Source organism: Moschus berezovskii, chromosome 28, assembly GCF_049115385.1.
Source record: "Moschus berezovskii isolate FMDL1 chromosome 28, NW_MosBer_1.0, whole genome shotgun sequence".
NCBI lineage: Eukaryota > Metazoa > Chordata > Mammalia > Artiodactyla > Moschidae > Moschus > Moschus berezovskii.
The window spans coordinates 27121179-27146358 of record NC_142487.1 but is presented as its reverse complement, the minus strand read 5'-3'; the positions used below and the strand labels follow the sequence as shown (position 1 = coordinate 27146358).

Sequence of the window (25180 nt, the reverse complement as noted above, 5' to 3'; positions counted from 1 at the left end):
GAAACCACAGGTTTGTGAGAGGCTGGGAATCACAACCTTGTTTCTGGGCCGTGACCACTGAGGCTCGCTTTATGTTAGGAGTCACTCTTTAATAGGCAGCACGGAAACGCAAATGGGCAACCAAGTCAGGAGATGCCGAGCCCTCCGAGTTACACGTGGGCCACCAGCAGCCAACCCGATTAACGTCCCGCAGCCCAGGGTTTCAGGAGACCCCTTAACAGCCTTGCCTTAAGCGGCGGCCGCAGGCCCGTGATGAACCGGCCTCTTCAGCGTCTCACCTGATCTTCCAGGAGTTTCCAGCTCTCACCTGTGTGCGTGGTGTGAAGCAGCATTAAAGCACGAGGGAATTTTTTAAATTAATTTATTTAATTGGAGGCTAATTACTTTACCATATTGTGGTGGTTTTGCCATACATCGACATGAACCAGCCACGGGTGTAAGTGTGTCCCCCATCCTGAGCCCCCTCCCACCACACCTCATCCCTCTGCGTTGTCCCAGAGCACCGGCTTTGAGCGCCCTGCTCACGCATCGACTTTGGGCTGGTCATCTGTTTCACAGTCCTCGGAAAGGGCTGACCAGAGCCCATTACTTGTTTGACCGGAGGGCTAAGGGACTGACACAGTCACGCTCTAGCTTCAGGTCTGGGGCCGCCTTCACCTCCTGGGCCCTCCCTTCTACGAAGGAGATGGAGCGGAGGGCGGGCAGTGTAGACGCTCGAGGGGCGGGAGGCCTGACCCGCTCCTTGGAAGCCAGCCCACCGCGGGAAGGAGGCGTGTTGAGCCCTCTGCCCCCCGCCTCCTCCCCCGCCCCGGCTCTGCGACCCCGGGGTAAAATGCCAGCGGCCGCCCGCGCTCCGCACGCCGCGCGCGGCGCCCAGCGGAGGACGGGGCCGGCGGGGAGGGCGCCGCCCAGAGCCGAGCGCAGCGCGTCCGTCTGTGCGGCGTGAGCCTCGGCAGCGACTCCGCCCCGACCCCCGCGGGCCCCGCGTCCCGCCCGCTGCCGGCTGGCGCCCGCGCGCCCCAGCCCCGCAGCCCCGCGCGGCGCGCAGGTGGCTCGGACGCCCCCGCCTCGGGCGCCCCCCGCCGGGGACAGGCGGGCGGCGGCGCGCGCGGAGCAGCCGGGCGCAGGGCTGGAGAGGCGGCCAGCGCCGCCCAGAAGCCGCGAGCGTCCCCGATGGTGCCGCCGCCTCCGAGCCGGGCAGGGGCGGCGAGGGGCCGGCTGGGCAGGAGCCTGGGTCCGCTGCTGCTGCTCCTGGCGCTGGGACACGCGTGGAGCTACCGCGAGGAGCCGGGCGACGGCGACAGGTTCGCGCTGCGGCTCCCTGCTGCGTGCGCGCCGGCTCTCGGGGCGCCGGCGGTACCGCCTCCCCACCCCGTCCCGCCGGTTCCCCGCGCGCTCTGGGTTTCCCCGGCGCTCACCCCTCCTGGGTGAAGGAAAGCTTCGCAGACCCGGGGGTCTGCGCCTCCGCTGCGCGCACACCCCGGGCTCCCGCATCCGGGCTCGGGGCTCCGTGACACCGCGCGCCGCCCTCCTGCCGCTGTCAGTGCCCCGCTTCTGCACCTCTTCTTTTTCTTGGGGGCCGGGTTCGCTGCCTGGGACCCTCGCCGGACCTCGGGGTCCTCCCCGCGTCCGCGCTTGGGGACCGGCGCCGCCTCGGCGCGCGGGACGCCGATGCCCGGCGCGCACTGCCCGCCGCTCTCACGCGGAGCGGTCAACCAAGTTCCCCTAACTTTTTCAGAGAAATCTGCTCGGAAAACAACATCGCGACGACCAAATATCCGTGTCTGAAGCCTTCGGGGGAGCTCACCACGTGCTTTAGGTAAGCCCCGCGGCTCGGCTGACCCGGCTGGCTGGCGCGCGCCCGGGCTGGTCCGGGAGGCGGTGCCCGCAGGAGGGGCCTGGAGGCGCGCTCGGGGACCGCGGCCACCGCGGGGGTGCTCCGTCCTCTCTGGTGCAAACTTTTTTTTTTCTTGTGTGTGTGGTTTCTGAGCCGGAGCAACCACGTTCATCTGAGTGTCTGCACCTGGAGTTCCTGCTCTCAGAACCCGAAGGCGGTGGTTTTCCGCTCCCCGGGATGCTGGCGTGGTGGTTGGAGAAAAGGTTGCCAGTTTCATGAAGAAAGGGGATGGGACTGTGGGGTAAGCGGTGCGGCATAGGGCATAGCGAGGCATAGCCAAGATGAGTGGTTGCGCTTGAGTTTCGTTTTGACGTAAAGTCAACAAGGAAATCCTTAGTCCTTGGATCTGCTGACCTTCTGCTGGGACAGAGTGTAGCTTTGTCACAGCCTCTGGGCGGACGGTGGATAAGATTGTTCCCTAAAAGACAAAAGCGTCGAGATCGTTGAGCCACGGAAGAGGATCTGGCTTCCTGAAAATTCGGTCCGCAGATCACCTTGGTGCTTGTTAAAAGCACGTGTGATGAGAGCCAGGGCCTCTGATAGGAAAACTGCCCCAGGTGGTTCTGAGGGGAATCAGTGTTCCCTGCCTGCGGCCCTCTGAACCTGAGGGGAGGTGCTTTGTCACCGAAGGTGACCACAGGCACTGTCCCCGTGCCATCACTGGAGGGAGGCACACACCCACGAAGACTTGTGAGTTGCCTGCGTTTTAAAGGTATACTGTTCGAGGTCCAGGGATCACACACTCCCAGCAGACTCCATCTGGGGGAATCCTGCACTGTCTCGGTGCCAGAATCAATCCTGGGCAGTACATGATAACAGGGTGGTCCTCAAAAGTGAACTTGAAAGAGAAGGAAGTCACCCTAATGATGTGGTAGCAGATGACTCCTCATGGTCTCAGCTGCAAAAAGCTGCACATGCTCTAAGGCCCAGGTTTGAGTGGTTTCAGGGCTGGTCGGTTTAGAGGTACCAAAGCACTGCCGGTTACATCACAGACCACACTTTAGATATCTGTTGGCAACAGAATGACAACGATCACTTCAGGGAGGCAACAGTCCTGTGAATCCTTGGGAAGGGATTTTCTGAGCCATGGGTGGTAAACACTGAACAGAAATGTGAGTTAGTAGGGGGGAGTGGAGTGTGGTTCAGTTGGCAGGTAAAGTCTTGGAGCAGTTAACAGGGTAAGCAAGGTCTACCCAGCTGGGAACCTGAGCTGGTGGTGGTGGCTTCAGGATTCTGCCTGGCTCCAGCCCTGTGTTTCATCCATACTGTTTCTTAGGATGCATTCCCCCCCATCACCACAGCATAAAACCTTGATTTAACATGGAACGTGTCCCTGAGATGGTTTGCTCATTATTTGGTCCCTGAAAGTCAGACTGCCCATAAGTCAATGCCAGTTACAGAATGCATGTCCAATTTTCAGAAACCATGAGTGCCTGATTAGCCTTCTAAGCTGATTTCATTCATTACGCTGTTACTATCATCTCCGCACCGCTCCCCCCCACAAACTTTGAAAAGCAGTGTGGTGGTTTTTCCTACACTGAGACTCTTACAGGAGACATGAGCAGTGTTTTGATGTGTTTTCATTAACGGCTACTCAAACGGCTTATGAGAGCTAACAAAAAGGATATCTTTCTAGGAGAAAAGAGCTTGGAGGAATGGGAGGATGATTTCAGCAGGAGAAAATGGTCCCGTGATTATCATCTCTCTGGTTTTCCTCTCAGAATTCTAAGTGTATTTCACTGACTTTGTGCAACTTCCATCCTTCAGTAACTCCCTGGAGACAGTCAGCTGGAAGCTGCTGTCCCTGTTCTGAACCCCGAGGATGGAGGGATGCTGTGTACTGATTGCTTTGTGAACCCTGTCGTCTTGGCCCTGGAGACCCTTGCTCCTGCCAGTGTGGTCTGGAGACTGGCACAGGCGTCATCTGGGAGCTCGTACTGTCTTGGGGCCCTGCCCAGCCCCCCTGATCCAGAACTTGCATGTTAATGAGATGTGCATTAAGGCTTGAAGGGCTGCCATGGAAACCAGTGTCTCAACACGAGTCACCCTGCAGACCCATTTGGACAGATCCTCAGGAGCTCAGAGGCCTCCACAGTTGAGCGGGTAGTTAGTTCTTCTACCACATTGACAAAACCAGAGAAAGAGCCAGCCTTCCAGGAAGCTGGACTCGTTAACTGTTGGATGACCCTTAATTAAGCTGAGGGAAGTGTGTCTGACTGCATGGAATCCCAGTTTTAACAGAAGTCTCTTGTGAAAGGATTTTTGCACAAGAATGAGTCCCAGAAGTCACTCCTGAATTGTAGAAAGTTATTGTTTGTTTTAAACACTGACTTTTGAAAAAATCATTGGCATGGAGGATGAGTTTAATGTTAAATAAGTAAACGAATATGGTAGATGTGAGTTATAAATCTGATCTAACATTACTCCTGAAAGCATATGGAGACTTAAGTATCATAACATGGGAAAGAGAAACATGGAGTGGGAAGAATATTTGTCCTGGACCCCACCGCTACCTGCGTACAGCTGTTTTCCGTGGTTTTACCTAAGCAGCATCTTTCCACTTTAACGTTACATTAAATGACATTGGAGGATTTACTGTATATTCAGCACAGTCCTGTGCACTTTGTGTCCATATAGCTCTAATGTTCAAAGCCACTCTGTAGCATGCGGGTGTCTGTTTTACAGAGGGAACTGAAGTTCTGGGATTTAGTCCACTTGCCCAGAGTTGCAAAGTTAACACACGTGAGAGCCTAGGTTTGTCTGACTTCAAAGCCTGGGCCCTTTCATCATCCTGGAGGTGTCTACAGATGAGCCTGAACTTCCAGATATGGAATTTAAGTAAAGGAAGACTATAAATTTAAATAGATACAAACTCATGCAGTTGGTAATGCCAGCATCCACCATGACCACAGTGGTTTTCTGAGTTACCTTTGCCCTTGATCTGTCTCAAACAATTGACTTTATATTATCATTATACACAGAATTGGTTCATGCATGGAGAGCTTTCCTTCCTTGTAGGGTTTCTTTCATCTTAATCACAGTCTCTGTCTCTAGAGACTCTACCCGATTGTGCTTTGAGCCAAGTCCCTGAAGTTGATGAATCCTGAATGAATGCCTTTGGCAGCTTGAAGGACACGTTCGCTCAGTGTTATAATCTGACATACGGTAGAGCATATCTTTTACCAGCAGTTAAGATTTCACAGTTTGTGAGACTTATCTAGGCTCTAAATTTATTCTACCCAAGCATATAAAGTTATAATGGCATTTACCCTCTTGTGGCTATTAGTTTTTTCCTGCTCCCAAACGATGTAATTTTTAAACAAATTGTTTGGGTTTACTTTTTGTTATTTGATTGCTAAGTCATGTCTGACTCTTCACTCCATAGCCCTCCAGGCTCTCTGTCCACAGGATTTCCCAGGCAAGAATGCCAGGGTGGGTTTCCTTTACCTTCTCCAGGGGATCTTCCTGGAGCAGATTTCAAAGCTGGGTCTCCTGCATTGGTAGGGGGATAATTTTTACAGCTGAACCATTGGGTCTCATCAGTAAAATGACATGTTAAAGGCTTTTTTAAAACCAGAAAACACATTTGAGTGTAGGAAGCATTAAGACATCAACTTAAGTCTGTATCCAATAAGTATGCTAATTAACTCTTTGGATACTTGAGCCGATTAAGAATTTGAACATCTCAGTTCAGTTCAGTCGCTCAGTCGTGTCCAACTCTTTGCGACCCCATGAATCACAGCACGCCAGGCCTCCCTGTCCATCACCAACTCCCGGAGTTCACTCAAACTCATGTCCATCGAGTCAGTGATGCCATCCAGCCATCTCATTCTCTGTCGTCCCCGTCTCCTCCCACCCCCAATCTTTCCCAGTATCAGACTCTTTTCCAGTGAGCCAACCCGTTGCATGAGGTGGCCAAAGTATTGGAGCTTCAGGTTTAGCATCAGTCCCTCCAATGAACACCTAGGATTGATCTCCTCTAGAATGAACTCGTTGGATCTCCTTGCAGTCCAAGGGACTCTCAAGAGTCTTCTCCAGCACTACAGTTCAAAAGCATCAATTCTTCGGCGATCAGCTTTCTTCACAGTCCAACTCTCACATCCATACATGACCACGGGAAAAACCATAGCCTTGACTAGACGGACCTTGGTTGGCAAAGTAATGTCTCTGCTTTTTAATACGCTCTCTAGGTTGGTCATAACTTTCCTTCCAAGGAGCAAGCGTCTTTTAATTTCATGGCTGCAATCAGCATCTGCAGTGATTTTGGAGCCCAAAAAAATAAAGTCTGACACTGTTTCCACTGTTTTTCCATCTATTTCCCATGAAGTGATGGGACCAGATGCCATGATCTTTGTTTTCTGAATGTTGAGCTTCAAGCCAAATTTTTCGCTCTCCTCTTTCACTTTCATCAAGAGGCTTTAAGTAGTCCTAGAAAACACTTAAGCAGTCTCTGGTCAAGTTTTCCAGAATTGATTTTTCAACAAAGGACTCTAACTGTAACCAATATACAGTGTACATGACTGAGTTCAAAGTTGGGTAGTTTAGATTAACACTGATGGGGAAAGAGATTAGAAGCAGCTGCTGCTGCTAAGTCACTTCAGTCGTGTCCGACTCTGTGCGACCCCACAGACGGCAGCCCACCAGGCTCCCCTGTCCCTGGGATTCTCCAGGCAAGAACACTGGAGTGGGTTGCCATTTCCTTCTCCAATGCATGAAAGTGAAAAGTGAAAGTGAAGTTGCTCTGTCGTGTCCGACTCTTAGCGACCCCATGGACTGCAGCCCAGCAGGCTCCTCTGTCCAATGGGATTTTCCAGGCAAGAGTACTGGAGTGGGTTGCCGTTGCCTTCTCCAAGAAGCAGCTAGGAGTGGCTTTATGGACTTGGTTGTTTTTAAGTGATTTTTTTTTAACAGAAGGGTTTGTGTGTAAGTCGCATTAGCTCCGATCCTCAGCTTTGTGGTTCACGGGCCTCCAGTGGAGCCCTCAGCTCCATTAGTCCCAACAGTGGCCTCTCATTAGGGCCGCGTTCCCGTGGGAAATGATGACACTTGGCTGCAAAAACTCCTGCTTCAAGATAATGCAGTAGCATTGCCCAATCCTGTTAGATTATGGAAGCTAACGTGCTATTTCTGCAGATGTGTTTACTTGGAAATTGCAGAGCAAGAAGGTCGCTTCATTAGCGCAGCAATGCCAGACAGAGAGCCCGGGACTCTAGCTAAGGCTCTGTTGGAGGCAAGGCTGGAGAATGTCCTCTCTGCCGAGTCCCTGAGTTCCTACACAGGGCTTCGTTGTGTCAAACGTGCCTAGTATAAAAACCCTATGCCCCGGTTTGCATTCAGGCTCTACCGCTTGCTCTATAACCTTGAGCATCCCTCAGTCTCTGTTAGCTTTCTCCTTGGAATACATGACGGCCGTGTTAGTACCGGAGTGGCAGGCTTACAGGGAAGATGGAAGGAGTGGAGGCATGCAGGAAGCCCTCGACGGACACCGCCCCTCGGGCTCCCTGCTTGTGTCTCTCCTCGTCCTGTGTGCACGTACTGAGTGCTCAGCGGACATCTGCTGAGTTTTGAACTTGACAGTTAAAATTTTTGAAAGAGCAAATTCAGACCGTAGCCAGGAACCCTGAGGGTGTTTATACAGCAGTCACACGTCAGCTGTTTTTAGATGCTTTTCCAAATGTAGGCTAGCCCAGAAATCTAGCGCCTTGGGAAAGTTACAAAAAGGGTATCTTTTGCTTCCTCCCTCCTACCTGATTACACGATGTCCTCAATTCATGTAACTATAAAAGCAGGCGTCAGGCATAGCTACCCCCGTTTGAGAGGCGCCTAGAGGGTTGCTGTCTGTCCAGGGTCAAGGAGGGACTCATTGGCAGAGATGAGGCCAGCAGTCGGGTCCTCAGCCCAGTTCTGATCTCTACCTCCTGCCTCCCATCCTGTGGCTCTCATAGCTCAGGACTGGCTCTGAGGGCGGCTCTGAGTAACTGTTGGCTTAGTCAGGGCTCGTGGGCCCCCTTGGAAAGAGCATTGTATCCTTGTGACGACCGTCCGTATTCTTACCATAAGGAGGAGGCAGTCCCAGTGTCCTGAAGAACAGAGCAGGGGACAGGTGGGCGTGGCTTCGTGCCAAGCCACACGATTGGCAGATGTGTTGGAGCGAGCGTCTTGTTCCTGCTGGATGGTTAGCTCGCGAAGCCCCTGAGCCATCTGTCCTCTCATCCACGACTGTAGCCTCAGAGGCCAGTCCCCCGCCTGGACCGAGCCCGCGTGCACTGTCTGCATGCACACGACGGGACGAATGTTAATGTTCAGTTCAGTTCAGTTCATCGCTTGAAAGCAGAGAAATGTGACCTGTCTTTTCGGTCTTCCCAGAACTTCTGTTGCTATCAGAGTATGTCTCCTTTTCTAGCTCTTTTTTTTTTTTCCTGCTAGAAACCGGATTACTCGCCCCTCTGAGATGCCACCATTGTTTGCGTGAGTTCCCACCTTGACCTGCTTCACTTTAGTTGCAGATGTGTTGACGGGAGCTGACTTGGGCAGGCCTAACTCACTCCATGAGCTTGTCGCTTTAAATAATGGCTGAAGAGGACGAGGGCAGTTCCACCTGGTGTGATGCCCGTGGACGCTGGTTTGGAAGCGGTGCTGGGTCGCAGCTTTAAAGGGGATCCCCCTCCCTCCCACACCATTGTTTAGCTTGAGCAGGTGTCTGGGGCGGGGAGGAGGCATGGCGGAGGATGTTGGCCCAGGCAAGGCTCTGTCTCACTTATCACTCATTCTCTACGGATCAAGACAGAACGATAGGAAACAACGGACCAGTGAACTGACCACGAGAGGCCTTGCAGTCACCGGTGTCCTCTGGGACCAGGTCCAGTTGCTACTCATTGTCCCCAGAGCTGTCGATGCCCAGCTTTCTATATTCACTTCACTTCCTCTCTTCTAAGTCAAGCTGGGAGGTGGATGCACCCAGAGAAAGCAAGTACTCTTTCTTCCAGAGCACCCGTCTTCTCGGGTGGCACTTTGCCTTTCGGTCAGCAGTTTAAGGGTCAGCCATACAGCTTCTGCAAGTGTAACTGCCCTCCTGCGTGATGGGACCCTCGCCACCAGGGCGTTAGAGGAGCTGCCTGATTCAGGCCACGCTGACCGTCTGGAGAACCAAGGTCTCCATGCAGTCGCAGTTTGCTTTTTCTTTTTTAGTTTATTGCTTTTTACTTGGAGGATGAAAAGGTAATCAGCTGTACCATCTGCAGCTTCTCTCCTGCCAAGCCAGGTTCTTTTCCATAAAGTCGTTTACCAATTTCAAAGTTTTACCAACAATTTCGTTCACTTATTCAGAGCTTACTGTGTGCCAAGCACTTAAAATATGTATGTGGTGTATAAACATAAGTTGTTTTTACTCTGAAAAAAAAAATGTGAATAAGGCATGAAAGCCCCCCCTCCAAAATCTCTGCCCTCATGGAATGCATGGATTTTAATTCCATTTATTTTTCAGTAAAGGGATTTCAAGCCGAGGATGTCCTTGGGGACCTTTATAAGATGATTATCTTTGGCACACAACCGATGTCACATTTGGGGAGCTAAAAGCTTAGTTTCCTGTGGCCCAGCTGTATCCTTTCAGCAAGAGAAACCCCACAGCTCCAGGCCAGGGACCTGAGAAGCTGGGGATAGTGGTAACTAATGTGTGTGTGTGTTTTCTTTTTTTTTTCCTGCTAGCAGGAAACTAGCACGTGCCGCAAGTCCCTTGCTTCTAAGAATTACTGGAATGTAAAGCGTTACAAAGAGAAAGAGAATTCTCTGGCGGTGTCCTGCGAGGCAGCATCAGAATTGACCACAGGGAACAGAGAGCTCGTAGGGACCCAGTTCACCTTAGCAGGGTCGCCCCACGTTTCCCAGCAGTGACTTTAAGCAGAGCGTCATGAGAAGGCAAACCCCTCCTGCGTTCCTGACTCTCCTAATAATACAGCCCGGTTCTGTGTTCATAAATGTTTCTAAACCTTCTGCACAGCCTGTTTTCAGCCTGTAGAGGACAGAGCCATGTTACGTCCACATATTTAATTTCAAGTAAAGGACCGGCTTCCCTGATGGCTCATGGTAAAGAATCCACCTGCAATGCAGGAGTCGCAGGTTCAATCCCTAGGTGGGGAAGCTCCCCTGGAGAAGGAGATGGCAACCCACTCCAGTATTCTGGCCTGGAGAATCCCTGGACAGAGGAGCCTGGCAGGCTGCAGTCCATGGGGTTGAAGAGAGTCAGACACAACTTAGTGACTGAACCACCACCACCCAGCAGAGGTCACCTTTCCAGCTTCAAGGTGTGACCCGTGTAAGTCAAAAGCAGGCGTCCGAGTCTGGAAGGACAGATATCCTCGCTCAGGGTGTTAGAACGTGGATGAGGTCATCTTTCTGTGCCCTCTGTGATTTCAGAGACTTGAACCACACCCGTTCTAGCCTTACCCACTCTCCACCTTCACACCGCTTGCCCTCTACCCCGGGAGTTCCCCTGGCATTCGCCCCTGCTGGAGTGAGGTCCTCATTCGTAGTCCTCTGGTAATGGCAGGGGCATCTGCCAACCCGGTGGCTGCTGCTGCTGCAGAGAACTGGCAGGAAGCCAGAGGGCCCTCTGCACTGGGACCTGGCTCTGGAAATTCAGTAAAAAGCAGGGATTGGTCTTTATGCCACCCATGATCTAAGAATATTGTTTACCTTTTTTTAAAGAATAAATTCTGGCCATGCTGGATCCTCACTGCTGCGAGGGCTTTTTCTAGTTGGGGTGAGCGGGGTTCCTCTCCAGTTGAGATGCGCGGGCTTCCCCCAGCAGTGGCTTCTCTTGTTGCCGAGCACGGGCTCTGGACACGTGGGCTTGTTAGTTGTGGGGTACCGGCTTAGTGTCTTCCTGGGAGGTGGGGTCTTCCTGGACCAGGGTTTGAACCCATGTTCCCTGCATTGGCAGGTGGAGGATTCTTAACCAATGGACCACTCGGAAAGTCCCTTATGTTTTTGAAAGGGTTAAACTAAGCAACAGACCTTCAGTTCAGTTCAGTTCAGTCACTCAGTCATGTCCGACTCTTTGCGATCCCATAAATCACAGCACGCCAGGCCTCCCTGTCCATCACCAACTCCCGGAGTTCACTCAAACTCATGTCCATCGAGTTGGTGATGCCATCCAGCCATCTCATTCTCTGTCGTCCCCGTCTCCTCCCACCCCCAATCCCTCCCAGCATCAGACTCTTTTCCAGTGAGTCAACTCGTTGCATGAGGTGGCCAAAGTATTGGAGTTTCAGCTTTAGCATCAGTCCTTCCAATGAACACCCAGGATTGATCTCCTTTAGAATGGACTGGTTGGATCTCCCTGCAGTCCAAGGGACTCTCAAGAGTTTTCTCCAGCACCTTAGCCCCAAATCTCAGATATTTACCATCTGGCCCTTCTCCAGGAAAAGCCTGCCAACTTCTGAAGAGCCATCTTAATGCAAAGATGGGAGTGGGTTTCTCCATTCGCCTGTGACCTCATCCACAGGTCTGAGTCCTCAAGGAGGTCATCTTGGGGACGTTGAGTCAGCTTCATCTTTGGGGCCTGTACTTTTGTGTGGCCATATTTTATTGCATCTGGTCTCTGGCCCGAGTGGTTTTGGTTGTGACTTGGTTTCCTGATCTTGAGGAATCAATCATAGTTGTTGTTGAGCTGGAACTTTATTTCCAGTCATCTTTCCTTAAATGATTCTCCGAGTGAATGTGACTTGTCAGAAGCTGGTATTATTGCCAGTGGTTAAGCTAACTTACTGCCGCTTGTCTATGTGTCCCCAAGCCTGGCCTTCCTCTGCCAGCTGAGTAATCCCTGGGTTGCCTTGGCGGATGGCCCACCATTCCTAATTTCATACTTTGCTAATTCCCAACTTGCATATTTATCGTCACATGCTTTGACTCAGAGCCTTTGACTCCATAAACTTGTGAGCTTTGAATTTCTACAGTGGAGAATTGCACATTCAAAAATCAAATGATAGAGTATATATTTGTGTGAGAAGCATACATCTAGAGGAACCTTAGAGGAGCAATCGTTGTCAATGATGAGTACCCTCAGCCACAGCTGCAACATCCCGCTTTTCCTTTTACGGCCGAAAGTATCGTAACGTGGCTCAGTTGCACTGTGCACAACATCAGTAGTTAAACTGTTGAACTTAAACTCTGAACTGCCTTTTAACACTGCCACGTCTTTGATTCCATAAAGGTCGCGGAGACACCTAGAGAGTGATGCCTTTTGGACCCTGAGTGTGGGGGAAGGAAAGAACTATTGAAAGGGAATATTCTGAGGAGAGGGGAGCAGGGCCTCTGGTGGTATTTGGGAAAAAGAGAAGGAGGAAAATGTTGGCGTGCACCACCTGACAAGTTAGGAAAGTAAACAGTGCTGTGTGTTGGAGGAAAGAAGAAAAACCCAGGAATAAACCCTTGATAAGGAGACGATCCTGTGGAGATGAAGTCAGGTGAGGAGGAGGTATTTCTAAGCCGTAGCACACAGTGGTGCCGAGCGGGCGGGGCACTTTCGGGTGTGGTAAAAACAGTCTGTGCCCTGATTGTGCTGGCGGCTACACAGCTGCCTACATGCGTCAGAACTCCTCAAATTTGCACTTAAAATAGATGAATCCTATCTGATATAATTATTCCCCAATAAGGGCTTCCCAGCCGGCTCAGTGGTAATGAATCCACCTGCCAATGCAGGAGATGTGTGTTCAAGCCCTGGGTCGGGAAGATCCCCTGGAGAAGTCAATGGCAACCCACTCCAGTATTCTTGCCTGGAGAATCCCATGGACAGAGGAGCCTGGCGGACTACCAGTTCATGGGGTCGCAAAGAGAGTCAGACATGACTTGGCAACCAAACAACAGTTTCTCAAAACTAATTATGTGTGTCTACTTGAAAGGTTAGTTTCTATGACATTGGATTTTTCCTATACACCAAGTAGTTAAGTAAGTTATATTTTTTAGTCATTGGAAAAAAAAGTTTGTCGAAGTCACGTGGGAGCCTGTGACCTTGGTAACCAGCCGTTTTAACTGACTCGGCTGAACAGAGGTTAAATGAAAGGCCAGCTAAGCTTGTGAGGGTTGACAGATTGACGAATGCAGTTTCCACAGCGTCCTGCTCGTGTTCAGCGCAGTTCCTTCCGAGGCTGGAGCCTGTCTAAGAGGCGGTGCAGTGACCATGCCACGACTTTCCTTCCAGCTGTCCCTTCTCTCTGCTTCCACTTGGCATCGCTTGCGGTAACATGTCCATGTTTCACTCTGGAATTTCCCTCCAGTGAAATGGCTCACAGCTTTTGTGGTGAAAAGTTGAAAGGCAGAGAGGAGGTTGGCTTCCTGGGAGGCCAGAAAGACCACAAGACTGCTCATTGGAGGCAAGGTCATTGCAAAAAAAAAAAAAAAATGCACTGGAATTTAGTTCTGGAAGATTCTGAACGGTTAGAGGAATCTAGCAGAGAAGGTAATGGCACCCCACTCCAGTGTTCTTGCCTGGAAAATCCCAGGGACAGAGGAGCCTGGTGGGCTGCCGTCTATGGGGTCACACAGAGTCGGACACGACTGAAGTGACTTAGCAGCAGCAGGGGAATCTAAAATGTAACATCCATGAGGTTTCATCTCTGAGAAAGTTTGGCTGAAAGATTTTAATTCTGTAAAAAGCAACGTTAATATTCTGTCAGTTTTCTGGAAATCACTCTTGCCCATCGGCTGGAAGGACACAGGTAGAGAGAAGTGTGGAGCTGTGTATAAAATCTCTATGGGGGTCACTTAATCAGGCGACCTTTTGTATCTGCCTGGAATCCAGCTAAGAGCAGGGGAGAGGAAGCAGAGGGTGGGTCTGGGGGAGCTTTGGACCCAAAACCAGAGATCAGAGCGACAAGAGCCCGTTTCTCACCGAAGGCTCACTGTCAGATACTAGCTTGTTGTGCCATGAACCCTCTCTCAAGTCCCAGGGCAGGTGTGTGGCAGAGCTGGGGTCCTAAACCAGGCAGTCTGGCTCCACTGGACTCTTCTGGAAGGCCTGACAGTTTCGGTTACCTTGCCTTCTGCCAGCCGCGATGTAAGAGACGTGTCGACCAGGGAAGGAGGAAGCTAGAGGTAAGAACGTCAGTCCTGCTGGTGACAAGGTCAGTCGGACACGTCGTCAAAAGCAGACACGTGAACCAGCGCCGGTCTCTGCCCCTCGACCGTGTTAGTTTGCCAGGAACGCCCAGGCAAACTGCCATAGACGGGCAGGCTTCAACAAGAGGTTCTCTTGCAGCTCTGGAGGCAGGAGTGTGGGGGGCTGATCCCTCCCGAGGCGTGGCCCTGGCTTGCAGATGGCTCTTCAGTGTCTTCACACGGCTCCCTCTGATCTTGTCTGTCCTGGTCTTCATCTTATACGGACACCAGGCCCCACTGCATCACGGCCCGTTCTCACGTCTCATTTTAACTCGGTGGCCTCTTTAAAGCTCTGGTCTCTAAACAGTCATGTTCTCTGGTATGGGAGTTAGGACTCCAAGGTCTGAGTTTTGGAAGGACACAGTTCAGCCCTTCACATCCCCCACCAGTAAAGCCTGGCACATCCCAGGGCCAGGTAATGAGGGGCATCCTTTCATGCACACTGATTTCCATGGGCATCACTGTCCACCATGGCGGTCCCAAGTTACCCAGTGAAGTTAAAGCACCTTCAGCGATGCTGCTGCAGAAGGACGAGTACTAAACTGTAACACTGTTCGAGGTGGCCTCTCTCTTGGTACCGCTTTCTCTAGCCAAATGTCAGAGGCTCTGATCTTTTCTAACTCCCTGCGTTGAGACGTCATCATTACAATGGTGAGGCCCTACCCCGAGGCCTACTGAATCCAAATCTGTCTTTTAACAGGGCCCTTGGTGTTTCCTGAACTTTTGGGATGGGGGTGGGGGTTGCTGAGTGGTAAAGAACCTGCCTGCCAAGGCAAAAAATGCCAGAGCCTCGAGTTTGATCCCTGGGTTGGGAAGAGCCTCTGGAGGAGGAGGGCGTGGCAACCCACTGCAGTATGCTTGCCTGGGAAATCCCATGGACACAGGAGCCTGGCAGGGTACAGTCCCTGGGGTCGCAATAGAGTTGGACGTGACTAGGCTACTAAGCCGCAGTCACAGGTGCTTCTGACACGCATTAGACTGAGAAGCCCCGCCCTGAGGGCCAGCCTGCTGCTCCAGGGCCCCTTTCCGCTCATGTGGCTGTTCTTTGCTTCCTACTTGCAAAGCGCTGCCTGTGGCTGAACAGCCTAGACTGCACGTGGAAATCACCCGGTGAGCTTAAACAGCAATCCCGCTGTCCAGACAGCACCCTCGACCAGTTGCTTCCAACTCCAGAGATGGGTGTCAGGCTCTGGGAGTTTTTTTTAAATTTACTTTTAATTGAAGGATAATTGCTTTACAATATCGTGTTGGTTTCTGCCTTACACGAATCAGCCACAGGTGTCCACGTGTCCCCTCCCTCCAGGCCCTCTACCCCATCCCACCCCTCGGGTTGTCACAGGGCCCAGGTCTGAGCCCCCTGAGTCATTCAGCAAACTCCTACTGGCCGTCTGTTCCACGTACGGTAGGTACATGTTTCCAGGCCGTTCTCTCCATTCGTCCCGTCCTCATCCCCCACCCTCCCCACCCCTCTATGCTCCGTAAATCTGTTCTCTGCGCCTGCGTCTCCACTGCTGCCCTGAGAATAGGTTCATCCGTACTGTCTCTAGAGTCCACAGAAGGTCCATCCGTACCGTCTTTCTAGAGTCCGTATAGGGCCCCAGACAGTTTTGAAGCTTTTGTATGATTCCATCAGGCAGCCAGGGTTGAAAACCTGGGGGAGCAGAAAGCCAAAGGGAGCGGGCCGCCTGGTTCTCTGCCCGCGGAGAAGTGGCCCCCGGCCCTTCCTTCTGTGGCCTCTAGGCCGGACCCTCACGCCCTGTGCGGTCACGGCCGGTCGTGCCCCTCAGCAGAGATGTTTCCCACTAAAGCTGGTGTCGGTGCCTGGCGTCTCCCGGCTCTCCTGCGGTCCCGCTTTCCTCTCTTGCCATTGCCTTTCTCTGAGTCGGTGTTCCCAGGGGCATTCAGGGGAGCGATGAAGTGGCTGGGGTGGATCAAGAAGGGTGGCCCTTTCCTTGTAAGCTTGGTGTTTCTTAAGCTGATCAGCCCTAAATCCCCTGAATTCCATCATTTCTCATTTCCTCTCGCAGCCTCTCAGCTTGGTGTCTGGAGCTAGTGACCTTTGTTGCATTTTGTTAAAAAAATTTGCTTTGTGGCTGTACATGAACCTTCTCCCCAGATATAAACACAGCTCAGCGTGTTATAAGCGAGCACGTCTCAGGGTCCAGCTGTGCCTTTCTCTCCTTGTAAGAAGCACTGTTTTCCCGCGTCCTGTGATCGGGAGTCTGTGTGCTGGCAGGTTCTCTTCACATTCCATTTTTGTGTTGCTCTTCAACTCCTCAGGCCGCCCCCCTGGAAGCTGAAGGAGTGTCTCAACCCCCAGCTGACACAGGCTTTTTAAAGCTTTGCATTAACTCTAGCAAAATGAAACTACGAGCTTTGTGGTTTGGCTGTGTAGTTATCACCTAAGCCCTGTATTTACCTTATGGCCTTAAACCAAGCAGTCCCCAAATAGGTCCACGTGGAATGCAGTGTTACATACATATAATTACATCTTTTTTGAGTGGCATGGCAATCCTGCTGTTATATCATAGAAATAGAAGTTATTATAAATTAAGAAAGGAAAGGTAATTGCATTTCCTGGGTAGATGTGCTCTTGAGGTTCTTAATAATGGGCTTCTTTGAACTGGAGGCTGGCAAGACGTAAAGTGGTTCATAAATGACCTGAGTTCTTAACCAATGTCCCGAGTCGGACAGCGTGAGTGTGGCACTCTGTTAGAAAGGATACGATCGGGATGGAGATTGAAAACCTTAGGTGGAAGTGTGAAAGGAGCCTAACAACTCATGAGCCACTCCTGCCATCCCCGCTGTCTTCAAGTCCTTTCCCCGAGACCCCTGGGTTTGGGAAACACATTTCCGGGTGTTTGCGCACATGAAGTTACCATCTGTGAAGGGCATCTTGAGGTCTGGGACGACGAATGCTCGAGGCTGGATGCTCTGGTGTGATGGCCCTGGCAGTCCGGCTGCCCTCCTGCTGACCCCACCCTGCTGCCCCGGTGCAGGGGGAGATTGAGGTCTTGGCACACCTGGAGCCCTTTCTGGACAGTGAGGGTGTGTATGTGTGTCTGTCTGTGTGTACATATGTGTATGGGGATGCTCCAGTGTAGACCACTCCCCTTACAGCTCTTGGTCATCAAGCTCTGTTTGTTCAAAAGCTGTTCCTCTGAATCCTGCCTCTCCAGTGAATCCTTCCTTGGCTTTTTAAAAATTTTATGTATTTTTTAATTGAAGGCTAATTGCTTTACAGAATTTTGTTGTTTTCTGTTTTCAGGTAATTATCGGATTTTTAATACCCTTTTCCATGTTTAGGTGGTCTAGTTTAACAAAATGCTATCACACTTGAGTTTTGGACTAAATCAACAGGCTCCTCGAGCTTCCCTGGTGGCTCAGACAGTAAAGAATCTGCCTGGAATGTGGAAGACCTGGGTTTGATCCCTGGGTTGGGAAGATCCCATGGAGGAGGGCATGGCAGCCCACTCCAGTATTCTTGCCTGGAGGATCCCATGGACAGAGGAGCCTGGTGGGCTTCAGTCATGGGGTCACAAGGAGGCGGACACGACTGAGCAGCTAAGCACAGCACAGAGAGGCTCCTCATTAACTTGAAGAGTGATTCTGTTCACTTACCCTAGCTTGCCTTGTCTGCATACTTTTGAAAGTTTTCACTGGGGCGAGGTTGTAATTAGGATGGAAATAAATCTCCATGGCAGCCTTTGCTTTTCAGTGTGCTTTATTTGCGTCATAATCTTAAAAAATGTACAAACTTATCTTCTTTGGAAGATGAAAATCTGACATTTTCCTTTCATGTGTTTTTTTTAATTAGGAAAACTTCAAATAATGCTGTGGGAGAATCAATTTCCATATGCTCATCCATCATTAAGATTTTGCATTATTTGCTTTATCTCTTATTTCCTAAAGTATGTGAAAGCAAAACCCAGACGTGTCATTTTGCCACAAAATATTCTAAGATTCATCCCTAAGAAATGTAACATATTTTTGTACTGCCAAAATGTCATCACACCAAAAAATTTTTAAATATCTCCCCCTTCCCCAAATGAAATTTGGGTTTTGTGGAGTTATTTCTCTTGAACTAAGTCATATGGGTGAGGGGGTACTTCTGTCACCACTAATGAGTGATCTTACTTTTGAACAGGTGTGTGTGGTTCTGAGAGTTTCTAGAATGGAAATGCCATGAGGGTACCCAGAATGCCACATTGTAGTACCCTTTGTAACAGGGTGGAGCTCTGTATGAGGCCACGGCCCAGTAAAAAGATTATTTTCATAAGTAAAAATATTACTTCACCTTAAAGGTAGTCCCATATGTTTGAGCCCCAGGATATCATCATATGAATGAGGTATGTTCTTAGCAGATGAAAATGTAGTTTCAACAGGAACAGGAAAGCAAACATTTCATTTTTATATTTATCTGTATTTATACTTCACTTACGTTTAAGGGTCTTTCACACCCAAATGAACAGGCCTTTAAAAATTTCTTTTTATTTTTTGCACAATTTTTAAAGATTACTTTTCATTTCATTTCAGTTCATTCGCTCAGTCGTGTCCGACTCTTTGCGACCCCATGAATCACAGCACACCAGGCCTCCCTGTCCATCACCAACTCCCAGAGTTCACTCAAACTTATGTCCATCGAGTCGGTGATGCCATCCAACCATCTCATTCTCTGTCGTCCCCGTCTCCTCCTGCCCCCAATCCCTCCCAGCATCAGAGGGATCACTTTTCCAGTGAATCAGCTCTTTGCATGAGGTGGCCAAAGTATTGGAGTTTCAGCTTTAGCATCTGTCCTTCCAATGAACACCAGGATTGATCTCCTTTAGAATGGACTGGTTGGATCTCCTTGCAGTCCGAGGGACTCTCAAGAGTCTTCTCCAACACCACAGTTCAAAAGCATCAATTCTTCGGCAGTCAGCTTTCTTCACAGTCCAACTCTCACATCCATACATGACCACGGGAAAAACCATAGCCTTGACTAGACGGACCTTGGTTGGCAAAGTAATGTCTCTGCTTTTTAATATACTATCTAGGTTGGTCATAACTTTCCTTCCAAGGAGTAAGCGTCTTTTAATTTCATAGCTGCAATCAGCATCTGCAGTGATTTTGGAGCCCCAAAAAACAAAGTCTGACACTGTTTCCACTGTTTTTCCATCTATTTCCCATGAAGTGATGGGACCAGATGCCATGATCTTAGTTTTCTGAATGTTGAGCTTTAAGCCAAACTTTTCACTCTCCTCTTTCACTTTCATCAAGAGGCTTTTGAGTTCCTCTTCAGTTTCCGCCATAAGGGTGGTGTCAAATGCATATCTGAGGTTATTGATATTTCTCCCAGCAATCTTGATTCCAGCTCATGCTTCTTTCAGCCCAGCGTTCCTCATGATGTACTCTGCATATAAGTTAAATAAGCAGGGTGACAATATACAGCCTTGACGTACTCCTTTTCCTATTTGGAACCAGTCTGTTGTTCCATGTCCAGTTCTAATTGTTGCTTCCTGACCTGCATCCAGGTTTCTCAAGAGGCAGGTCAGGTGGTTACTGCAAAATGTTGTCTGTATTCCCATGTTGTGTAGTAACATCCGCAAGGCTGCCCTACATGGAAGCACTAGTTGTACCTCACCACTGAAGCACACACACACAACCACTAGTTTCTTCTCTATTTCTGTTAGTTGCCCTTTTTTGAACAGGACTTTCTGGTGGCAAAACTATTCATTGACACACAATACATTTCACTTCACTAATAGCAAAATCAAAAAAGCAACCTAGATTTTCTGAAATGAAGGGAAGCTGTAATTGTCCTTTTGTCTTTATATTCTGATGTCATCAGTTTATGTACCCTTTCAATGTTTTGCATATTTAAAATCAGTGGTATAATTTACCCTGCGTAGTTAATGTCTTACATACACGTTAGCTTCAAACATTTAAATTACACCACAGCTGGTAAAACAAACAGGCAACCCTCAACCTCTCCCAGACCTTCCCTTCCTGTCCCATGGCAATTATTCCAATTCTTCAACCTTATTCTTCTGAATTTTGTGTCCGTGGCCCTAAATAACTTGCATTACAGCACAATTTATTTTCAGTGTTTGGTCCTGTCTCTCGCCTTCCTTCTCAGGGAGAAGAGAGTTTGGCTATCGACCACCATCCACACGTTTATTCCCCCTTTGTGCGTCTCAGAGCAGTTCTGGATTGATCAGTTTCCATTGTCTTCACTGTGACTGCAGAGATGCTTTGGTGTCTCAGCCCTGCTGGAACAATGCGAGTCCTTTTTTCTACTGTGTTTTGCCTTCCTTATAAGTCGTTATTGCCCCATCTTTTGCCTTTTTCTTTTTTTTTAAGAACAGGAAAATGAACCCACTGCCCAAGCTACCCTCATTTGTATAAAGTTCCTCTCAACATATTCAGACTTTCCTAGATGCCCTGTCGTTTCAACCATCTTGAGGAAATTCCTCCCAGGACCTTGAGGCCTGCCATGATCCAGACCGGATTCTAAGTCCTTTGAGGGCTAGGATTTCTCTTACTCTCTGTGACCTGAGGAAATCTGTCTGGTGTTGGATTCCAGGTTTTTTGGGAGCCCATGTTTTCCCCTTTCTGATTTTACTTCTTCTGGTGGAGTGCATAGGCTTCCCTGGTGGCTCAAGGCGGTAAAGAATCCACCTGCCAATGTGGGAGATCAGGGTTTGATCCCTGGGTTGGGAAGACCCCCCTGGAGAAGGGAATGGCAACCCACTCCAGTATTCTGTCCTGGAGAATACCATGGACAGAGGAGCCTTGGAGGGCTACAGCCTGTGGCGTTGCAAAGAGTTGGACAAGACAGAGAGACTGACACTTCTTTCATAATCTAGTATTTCCCTGAGAAGGGGTCTTGGGAGGGGGATTTGTTGTTGTTGTTTTGAAGTTTGGCGGTTCACACATCCCGCTCTCTAGATCTCTGCTGGGTGCTTTTACCACGTTCCAGGGGTCGCGCGTCCCGACAGACTGAGTTTTGACCCCGCTTCACTCCCAGCACACAGCCTGCTGCCTTCGCTTGTGGCGCTCACGCCTCGTGAGTTGCTCTCAAGTGAGATGCAGAAGCAGTTGTAGAGCATCGTTTTTTGCATGTCCTGCATGCCCAGCCTTTCAAAACGTATTTCCAAATCTGGGCTCTGACTCCCCTGCCACCATCACCTTTGGCCTGACCCCTGCAGCGTCTCTTTTCTTCCTATCCTGTCTCTTATATTTGATTCCGGTGCAGCAGAAAGTGAGATCCTGAACCTTGTAACAGATGGTGTCCAACCCAGGATTTTTTTTCTAATTAATTAATTTTTTATTGAAGGATAGTTGCTTTACAGAATTTTGCTGTTTTCTGTCAAACCTCAGCATGAATCAGACATAGGTACACATACATCCCTTCCCTTTTGAACCTCCCTCCCGTCTCTCTCCCCACCCCACCCCTCTAGGTTGATACAGAGCCCCTGTTTGAGTTTCCTGAGCCATAAGCACATTCCCGTTGGCTGTCTATTTTACACATGGTAATGTAAGTGTCCCTGTTACTCTTTCCATACGTCTCACCCTCTCCTCCCCTCTCAACCTAGGTGTAAAACCCTTCAGGGCTTCCTCGTTAGCCGCGAGAGAATCTCTACCCCTCCCCCAGCCTGTGAGGCCCTGATTGATGTGTCCACACTAGGATGTGTCCCTCCCTCAGTTCCGCTCAGTCTCCCCGTGTCTTTAGATCCTTACCTCCAGTTGTTGCTCATGCTGCTCCCTCTGGATTAAAGGTCTTTCCCTGCTTTAGAAAAGGAAAACTCCTAACCCGGCTCCCAGTCCTTCAGGATCGAGCTCACCTCCTTTGTGAGCTGCTCCCCAAGCCCTTTCCGTACGAGTACCTCCCTCTGTCTCTGTGGCTCTCCAGTTCAGGCCCTGGCTTCTTTCTAACACTTTAAACCACTCGTAGCTCATTTTCTGTGTCTTCCTGACTAGAGGAGGAACGGGGCGGAGCCCGTTTTATTTATTTTTTGTGTTCCCTGTGCCTGGTGTAGAGTGTGGTCTGTTTTCCCTGCAGGATACGCATCTGTTTTGTGGAGAGTGAGTGGACATGGTTACTGTCCAGGAAGGTCACCCTCTGAAACAGAGCCATGTGTGCTATGCGTGGACTTGAATTCACCCTTGGATCTCAGCCAGGTATATAAGGCAGTTTATAATACATACGATATGAAGGGAGCATAAATTAAAAGGACCACAAGGGCTGGAAGCTTGAGAGATGGGGCCAGCACTGAGGGCAAGAATGTGCGCTGTGAGGACACTGATTGCTGTGGATGGGCCCCTGGGCTCTGAGCCCTCTAGCAGCCAGTGAGAAAAGATGGTTTATACAAGTCCACATGGTGAAAGCTGAACATTGCTGGGAAGAACTACAACTGTCCTTTATGTTTAGACTAAAGAGAGGTTTCATCCAGGGGTCACTATAGAAAGAATAGATAACATGAAAATCGTCCCTATAACGGACATGGTAAGTTTCATGGGGTGGGGGGTGGGTTTCGCAGGTGGCTCAGTGGTAAAAGATTCGCTGCAGTACAGGAGATACAAGAGATATGAGTCTGATCCCTGGGTCAGGAAGATGCCCTGGGGGAGGAAACAGCAACCCACCCCAGTATTTTTGCCTGGGAAATCCCATGGACAGAGGAGCTTGGTGGGCTACAGTCCAAGTTAGTTGCAAAGAGTACAATATGCCTTAGCAACCAAACAGCAAGTTTCACAAGAGTGGTTCTTACCATGGCCCTCCAATATAGGCCGCTGCTGTCCTGCCAAGTGCAGCTTGTTGAGGGACCATGCCTGGGCCCCTGTGAGGCTGTCCTGGCTCTGTGTGCCGAGTGGAAACTGCCACACGTGCTGTGCGATGATTGCTCTTGCTGCTTTGGTTTATGGTGCTGCTGTTGCAGGAGATGACCTTGTGTTGGGCTGGAGTGGGAGGGCGGATACGCTTTTTCTTTTTTTTGCTTTTATTTGTAACTTCCTCTTTGTCCTAACTAAATGCTGCTGGCCACCACCACTGCATTTTCTTTGCACTTGCTCCTGTTGAAACACCTTCAGAGAGCCCCTTCTGTCTGTCCTTCTAGACTTTTCTAGAAGGACATACTTCCTCCAGCAGCATCTTCTAGCTTCAGCAGTGTTTGTCTCCCAGACTGCGTTTTGAGAATGTCCTAAACCTTCTTTTATCTTCGATAACTGTCTCTTTACTCTGGATGGACTTGGCTTTCTCCTCCATCTCCTGAATGCTGTGGGGCTTGCCTTTAAGGGCTTAAACATGTTCGCAGTCAGTGGGATTCTAAAGAGTGGAGATTAAAAGACGGAGGAAGTTATTTTCCTTAGCTTTGTAAAGTCCGTCTTTGGTTGTGGGAGCTGTCCACTAGGCATGAGTCTGTGCAGAGCAAACCTGTACTGCGAGGAACAGAAGCCTTCACGAGTTTCATAACCCTGTGTGTGTGCGCGTGTGCTCACACCTATGTGTCTGTGTGGGCGGCAGGTGTTGTGGCTATAGGTTTTAGTTAATATTGCTTGATTCCCCACCCCCATAAAGAGCCCAAAGTAGTCAGTCACTGAACATACGGATCATAGAATGAGCAGAATTAAGGGATCTTACTTAGCGCCGTGGGTAGGATAGAAAGCAGAAATTTCCTCTGTACGATCAGCTTTAAACCGGATACAGTGCAGCAGATTAGAGAGCTCCATTGGTGTCACAAGCAATCACTGTCCTTAACAAAGCTCTCTTCCTGGGAACTAGAACTGCTCATGGCAACAGCGGTTGGATTACTTGGTTTGGGCAGCTGAGTTGGTTTGGGCTTTGGCGGAGACGTCTTTCCTTCAGTGGTCTTCAGGGATCTAAGTTTTCGGTTGATCTTAACTTTGGGGGCTTTGTTAACCCTCCTGTTTCTGTTTGATGCTTTGTGAGAATTCATTGGTGATAAAGATGTGTTTAAGAAAGTGCAAATGATCATCCTGAAGGTAGAAAAGGAAAGGCCTTTTGAGCAGAACCTGGATATGATTAAATGCTTGGTTTGCTCAGGGACGTTTAGGTTTCACAGCTACAGGCCATCGTTATTTATCAAATTCCTACAGAAAATAACTTCTATTGTATACCTGAAACTTGAGATCCTAAATTCATCTTCCCCCTGGGAGCAGTTATTTTTATAATACAGTTGTTGATTATGTAAGATTTCTGAGAAATGCAAATATTGTGTAATGGCAGAAGAGAGTGTATTAAGTTTTTCTGGACAGTTCCAAATATGCACTTAGAAATGTAAATTTTGGTTGTGTTCAGAAATATAGACTTTGCTTGTAATAATAATAATTGTAAATAATATGTATTGAGCACTGTGTCCCAAGCACTGTATTAAGCTGTATGATTTTGTTTACCCCTCTGGGAAATCCCATGAGTAACTTCAGTTGACCTTTGAACAATGTGTGGTTAGAGGCACTGACCCTCCATAGTCCATAGTCAAACTTCCAGGATAACTTATAGTAGGGCCCTCTGCACCCCCACCTGTAATTATTACTGGAAAAATATCCATGTGTAAGTACGTATCCACATGTAGTTCAAAACTGTGTTGTTCAGGGTCAGCTGTTTATGTTCCTTGTTTTACAGAAGAGATAAATTAAGGCTTAGCCTTGTCAAGCGACTTCCTCAGCGTCATATGGCCTGTTGAGTGGTGGAGCCGTGGCATTGCGTGTCCAGTTTTGCGTCTATTCTTTTTTCATTCCTCAATCAGAACTTTTATTTCTTCTAGTCATCTCTTGCTGCCTTGGGCTTCCCCGTGAGCTTCTTTGCCCCTGAGCCACCAGGGAAACCCCTCATTCTGTCTGCAGCTCTCCTCAAACCAGGATCCTGCCAACCTTCTCCTTATTATTGGTGGGGCCAAGATTTTCCTGGCTCATTGAACCTGCTTTCCTGGAGTGAATGTTGATCTTCCTTGCCTTCCACCCATCCTCTCCTCTGCCGAATCCAGCCCTTGATAAGAGCCTTGGAACTCGCCTCTGTTCTTCCCCCTCAGCACTGGCGCTCAGGCCTGTATCCCCTCGTCCCTCCCTGAACAGCGTTCAGCGTAATCCCCCCTCCATGCCTCTTCCTGCCGCTGCTGGTCTTTGGAAACACTG

General features: G+C 49.6%; 1 protein-coding gene across 2 annotated transcripts in view; it reads left to right on the top strand.

Annotated features, from left to right (window-relative positions):
* The first annotated feature begins 501 nt into the window (after positions 1–501).
* Positions 502–25180, top strand: part of CCBE1 (collagen and calcium binding EGF domains 1) — a 239656-nt gene continuing 214977 nt past the window's right edge. The window contains exons 1-2 of one of the 2 annotated variants that reach the window (XM_088833507.1): positions 502–1304; positions 1739–1819. In XM_088833507.1, the coding sequence (XP_088689633.1) occupies positions 1174–1304; positions 1739–1819 (212 nt within the window). In that variant the 5' untranslated portion in view covers positions 502–1173. The remainder of the gene's footprint in view (positions 1305–1738; positions 1820–25180) is intronic. The other variant, XM_055417468.2, reaches the window with a different exon arrangement.